The sequence below is a fragment of the Triticum urartu genome, chromosome 3A (genome assembly GCF_056163025.1).
Source record: "Triticum urartu cultivar PI428250 chromosome 3A, HENAU_Tu73, whole genome shotgun sequence".
NCBI lineage: Eukaryota > Viridiplantae > Streptophyta > Magnoliopsida > Poales > Poaceae > Triticum > Triticum urartu.
In genome coordinates, this window is record NC_141875.1 from 532,907,809 (window position 1) to 532,914,437 (window position 6,629).

The 6,629-nt window shown below is 49.0% G+C and overlaps 1 protein-coding gene across 1 annotated transcript; it reads left to right on the plus strand.

Moving 5' to 3' along the window:
- The first annotated feature begins 5,178 nt into the window (after positions 1 to 5,178).
- On the plus strand, positions 5,179 to 6,204 carry LOC147980387 (uncharacterized). Its single transcript, XM_087515587.1, has one exon. The coding sequence runs from the start codon at positions 5,179 to 5,181 to the stop codon at positions 6,202 to 6,204; it is 1,026 nt and encodes a 341-aa protein (XP_087371713.1).
- Positions 6,205 to 6,629: the final 425 nt, after the last annotated feature.

Genomic DNA, 6,629 nt, shown 5'->3' on the forward strand with positions numbered 1-6,629 from the left:
TGCCCCACAAATCCAGGAGTTGATAAACTCAAAGATGGGCACATGCACATACTTGTTGGATAAGGAACACTTGCCTATCTATCCTGACTTTGAGGACAATCAAGTTGTGATGAATGAGAATGAACCATCATCAATACAAGCTCAAGAGAAGAAGGAGAAAGCAAAGAAAGAGAAGGCTGCCAAGATGCCAACTCAAGAGGAGGCATCTGAGTACTTTTTGAAAAGCAAGCAGGACCAGCTTGGTTACTTGATAGCATCAACTCTGAGGATTGAGAAGGGACTGGCCACCCTGACTCAAAACCAGGAGAGCTTGGAAAGAATTGTGGAACAAAAATTCTATGATTTAGATGTCAAAGTAACTGAGATTCAGTCAGTTGTGAAGCAACTTCAAGATGATATGCAGGAGAGGAAGGGAAAGACAACCACTGATGCATTTGCCAGAGTGCCTAGAGCTCAGAGGTCTGCTGCAGTGCCTGTTCCAGACACTAGAGTCACTTCATCTACACCAGCTACAGTTCCAGCGCAACCAGCTCCAGCACCAACTCCTTCAGCTCCATCCACATCAACTGAAGCCTTCGTCCTTGGCGTTCTCCGGACACCACCACCTGAAGACCAAGCCTAAGAGACATTTTAGTGCTATGCATTTTCTATGAACTTTTTGGTAAATTGTTGCCAAAGGGGGAGAAAAATGTATAGATCATAGGCTTCGAGAGAGAGAGTTGCTTTTTATTCTCTCTTGCTTTGGTGATTGAACTTTGTCTGTCTTTTGATTGCTTGAGATACTATGCTATTATCTGTGAGACATTGATGATCATGTGGTTGATCATAAGCTACACTTATACTTGTTAGATGATATTATCTTACTTATCCTTATATGATCATTCACTTTGCTTGGTGATGAGTGCATGTATTTAATTCTTATCATTTTGAGCGCTCCACCAAGATGTATGTGACATGGAAGAGTAACCCATGATCCTAACTCATTGTGCATTTTTAGTCCAAAGCAAATCTTAAGATATGCACAAATTTAGGGGGAGCTCTTGCTTTTCACATACTTCTCAAAGCGACAATATCTTTCACTCTTATTATCATTTGTCGAAGCTTTGATCTATATGTTGTCATCAATTACCAAAAAGGGGGAGATTGAAAGTGCAACTATCCCTGGGTGGTTTTGGTAATTCCTAACAACATATAGCTCATTGAGCTAACATTATTCCAATATTAATATTTCAGGAAAAGCTCAATGAATGGCATGGCATGGATAAGGAAAGTGGATCCCTCAAAATTCTAAGGACAAAAAGTTTGGCTCAAGCTTGAAGCTCAAGACTCTACATTTTATATTTTAGTGATCCAAGATCACATTGAGTCTATAGGAAAAGCCAATACTATCAAGGAGGGATGAGGTGTTTCTTAATGGCTTGCTTGCTCAAAGTGCTTAGTGATATGCTCCAAAACCCTCAACTACCTTCCCACATCCACATATGACCTAAACCAAAAGTCAAACTCGGCCCCACCGATTCTTTCTATCCGGCGCCACCGAGTTTCAAATGTCATAGCCACTGCCACAAACCCTAGGCAAATCGGTCTCACCGATAGGGATCTCGGTCTCATCGAGATGGGATTGTAATCTCTGTTTCCCTTCGTAACGTTTCGGTCTTACCGAGATGAGCGATCGGTCCCACCGAGATTGCAATGTAAACTCTCTGTTTCCCTTTTGTAACACTTTGGTCTCACCGAGATGAGCGAATCGGTCCCACCGAGTTTACCTGACCAACTCTCTGGTTAGCTTATTACCAAAATCGGTCCCACCGAGTTTGTGTAATCGGTCACACCGAGATTACGTTATGCCCTAACCCTAACCATATCGGTCCTACCGAGTTGCATCTCAGTCCCACCGAAAATCCTAACGGTCACTAGGTTTGCTGAATCGGTCCGACCGAGTTTGGCAAATTGTGTGTAACAGTTAGATTCTGTGTGGAGGCTATATATACCCCTCCACCCACTCTTCATTCATGGAGAAGGCCATCAGAACATACCTACACTTCCAATACACATTTTCTGAGAGAGAACCACCTACACTTGTGTTGAGGTCAAGATATTCCATTCCAACCATATGAATCTTGATCTCTAGCCTTCCCCAAGTTGCTTTCCACTCAAATCTTCTTTCCACCAAATCCAATTCCTGTGAGAGAGAGTTGAGTGTTGGGGAGACTATCATTTGAAGCACAAGAGCAATGAGTTCATCATCAACACACCATTTGTTATTTCTTGGAGAGTGGTGTTTCCTAGATTGGCTAGGTGTCACTTGGGAGCCTCCGACAAGATTGTGGAGTTGAACCAAGGAGTTTGTAAGGGCAAGGAGATCGCCTACTTCGTGAAGATCTACCGCTAGTGAGGCAAGTCCTTCGTGGGCGACGGCCGTGATGGAATAGACAAGGTTGCTTCTTTGTGGACCCTTCGTGGGTGGAGCCCTCCGTGGACTCGCGCAACCGTTACCCTCCGTGGGTTGAAGTCTCCATCAACGTGGATGTACGATAGCACCACCTATCGGAACCACGACAAAAACATCCGTGTCTCCAATTGCGTTTGAATCCTCCAAACCCTTCCCTTTACATTCTTGCAAGTTGCATGCTTTACTTTCCGCTGCTCATATACTCTTTTGCATGCTTGCTTGAATTGTGTGGAGATTGCTTGACTTGTGCTAAGATAGCTAAAATCTGCCAAGAACTAAAATTGGGAAAAGGCTAGATTTTTATTTGGTCAAGTAGTCTAATCACCCCCCTCTAGACATACTTTCGATCCTACAATGTGGAAAGTTACTGTTAGAAAATGGTAGAATATAGAGCAAGAAGGTTCCTAAAATGTGGAATCAGCACTCTCATCGTTCCAACTCACTAGCCAACTCCAGGTATTATGGAATAGTAAGTGGTTTTAGAATAATAATTATCATTGTTCTTTATACAAACTAGAGTGTCTAGCATGCATGCCTACACTATATATAGAGGCATGATTTTGACAAGAATTAAAATTAATAATTCTGGGCTAGAAGAAAAATATATAACCACAGAGATTCGGCAAAGGTGTCCCATCACTGAAGATAGAGACCTGAAGTGAGGATGTTATGGATGCATATAACCCATGAAGCAAAATATTGAAACAACCCCCGAAAGCACAGTTGGTCATGATAACATCAAGTGAGGTCTCTATCAATATATAACCACTGAAGATGGCCCATCACTGAACACTGATACTTCCCAAATCACTCTTAAAATGGCAGAATTTCACTAAAGTGCAGAATTGGCATACTTCCCAAATAACCACAGGAAGTGTAGAAGCAATGATATCTGAAGCAAATGCTGAACACTGATACTTCCCAAATCACTCTTAAAATCATACTGAAGTGCAGAATTTCACTAATGAACACTGATACTAAAGTGCATCATGCAACATGCCAAGCTCCATGGATGAACTGGCTATTTAAAATTCGTGACAACAATGTAACATCCTTCCAAAATAAATAATGATAATAATAGTAGTGCTTGTTTGGAGACAGGCATGAGTAGAGGTGGTATTTGGGAAGAAGATGATGATGATTAAGCTACAGGTAATGGATTGAGACTGGTTGGCAAGCACAATTTCAACTTTCCCACTCTAATGATGTATATTGACCAATTGCCACATCAGCACCATACATACATACATGCAGACCTAGAGATGCAGAGGGGGGAAACAGAGCAGAGCAGAACATGATGAACATGCAGGTTGGGATCCAGCAAGCAACTTGCCTCTCGGGAAGAATGGATTCATACTGTTTAATGATCGATGCAGATTGGCTGTTGCGTAGAATTCTGATTTCTGAATCTTCGTCTCTTAACTGAATTCCGAACCGAACTTTCAGATAACTGGGCAGGGAATATGAATGTCGAATGGATCTAGTTGAAAGAAAGCAAGAAAGGGAGGGAGATTGCAGTAGCCGGTCAGAGAGAGAGAGAGAGGGGTACCTGCCGGTTGCCGGCAGAGGGAAGGTGGAGCGGCGGAGACGGCCCGGCGACCTCAACCCTAACGGACGGGGAGGAGCGGCAGCAACGATGGGAGGGCCAGCTCGGGGTAGCTCATGTCGGATCTTCTGTACCAAGGAGGGGGCGGCGCCGGAGGGGGAAGGCGAGGCGGTGGCGCAAGGAAGGGACGACGAGGGGGAAGAGACATGGGAGCGTGCGGGCGGTGGCGAGGGCGAAGACGGAAGAGACAGGGGGCGGCGCGTGGGTTGGGTACTTGGGTTGGGAGCAGTCGAAGGCAATGAACCCATACCAGAGAACCGGGTTGTACCCACAGTTTGTAGCCCATAATACATCAAATGGTTTCAGCCCATAACCAACTAACCCAAACTGGTTTCTCTCCAAACCCAAACCAAACCGAACTAAGGAAAGCCTCAGCCCAATAAAACCTAAACCAGTCAAGCCCATAATAAAAATCCAAACCATTTCAACCAGTTTTTCTAAAACCACTCCCAGATTTACATGCAGGCCATGCTCGACACTGCTGTCATGCCGTCAGTATGACCACGCGCTGTTGACAACATGCCGCGCTGTCAGAGCCAGGCACGACACCGATCAAAACGTGGTTGTATTGATGATACTCACCCTTACTAGAGGACGAGACCGAACGATAGGTGAATGAGATGCTAGGCACCAAGGTGATCGTGCACATCATGAGCCCACACGCTGCTCCGTTTCTCCCGGTGATAAAGAAGGATCCGCCGCTTGAACACTGTCTCACAGTGAAGGACACGTTTCCCCTTCAAGAACAAGGCCGATCCCCATCCTACTGTGGACTTAAACCTTCCGTGTTCGTCGTTTCAGTCTTAGCAGAAAATAAACGCTGATTAGTCAGCTGAGTATATAAGTTTGTTAGGAAGTTTTTTCTTCCTTAGAAGTAGTCCACACCCCGCACGAGCTGGATCGTGGGATGGCGCGATTGTTGTGGTTCGGCGTGGGGTGGTTTCTCGGGCTGTTAGTGGCCTCGTTTCCCTTCTGTAACAGAATAAGAGGAGAAGATAAATGCAGAAAAGTTGCAAGAGTTTGCAACGCAAAATCACTGTCTCCCGAGCTCTCACGCATTTGTGTGATTACGATCGGTGCTTACAATTGATATCAGAGCCGTTAGTGCGATCCGACCATCATGGCGGGAAGCAAGGAGCCCCGGAAGGGCTCCGGCGATGGGTCGCGGAAGGACTCCGACGGCGGGTCCCGGACTCTGTCGCCGACGCATGGGCGCACGCTGTCGCGGTCTCCCAGGGCTAGGCATAGCCGCACCGTCTGCGGGCGCGAGGTCGCCGCACCGGTGGTGCAGAGACGCGAGGTGGCCCTCCCGACGGTGTTCCCAACACTGACCCGGAGCAACTACGGCGACTGGTCTTTACTGATGAGAGCCATCCTGCAGACTCGCGAGCTATGGGACGCCGTCACCATAGGAATCACTGACTACCACGACGACCGTACCGCTCTGGAGGCTGTCGCCTGGGTGGTGCCGCCGGAGATGCTCGCGGTCCTCTCTACGAAGGAGACAGCGAAGCAGGCCTGGGACGCCATCAAGACCATGCGGATGGGCTCGACCGCCGTGCACGAGGCCAAGGCCCAGGGCCTCCGTCGAGAGTTTGAGGACATCCGTTTCAAGCCCGGCGAGAACGTTGACGACTTTGCGATGAGGCTCACCAGGCTCGTCAACAACCTCTCCATCCACGGTGATCCCGTCGGGTACACACGTGTGGTACGTAAGTTCCTTCGTGTTGTGCCCCGCAAATACGCTCAGGTGGCACTCTCCATCGAGACATTGGTCGACCTCGATACCCTGACGGTGGAGAAGCTCACTGGACGGCTCAAGGTAGCGGAGGGACGCCTCGACCAGGACGGCGGCGGCGAGGACGCCGGTCGCCTCCTAATGACTCTGGAGGATTGGCATGCGTACAAGAAGCGCATGGCGAACAACGGCGCCAGCGGCAGCAACTCGTCAGGCGCACAAGCGCGCGAGCAAGGGCGTGGCCGCAGCAGTGGACGCGGCGGAAAAGGCAAGTCCCCTGCCGGCACTGACGCCGGTGGTGGAAAGAGCGGTGGCGGCGGCGATGCGGACCATGACAAATGTCACTACTGCGGTAACGCCGGCCACTGGGCCCGGGACTGCTGCAAGAAGAAACACGAGGAGGAATAGGCCCTCCTTGCACAAGGCCAAGCAGGAGAGGACGACGATCTGGGTCTGCTGATGATCGAGGAGACCTCCCTGACAACTGCGGCTGTCACGCCGCGCGCTGGAGCGGGCGAGGAGGTCGTCTTCCTCAACGAGTCACGCGCCCGCGTGGAACTTTGCCGTGCTCCCGGAGATCAGGAAGCGGCCTGGTACCTCGACACGGGTGCGTCGAACCACATGACCGGTGACGAGGCGGCGTTTGCCGAGCTGGACAAGGGCGTTCGTGGCCCAATCAAGTTTGAGGATGGCTCGCTCGTGGCAATCCAAGGGGGGGGGGGCACCGTCCTATTCGCCGCGGCCGAGGACGGACACCGTGCACTCATCAACGTGTACTGGATCCCGCGGCTCAAGAGCAACATCGTCTCCATCGGTCAGCTCGATGAGAACGG

Bases quoted from the DNA above. Each gene is read 5' to 3' on its own strand.
- LOC147980387 (XM_087515587.1), top strand. From the start codon at position 5,179: ATGGCGGGAAGCAAGGAGCCCCGGAAGGGCTCCGGCGATGGGTCGCGG.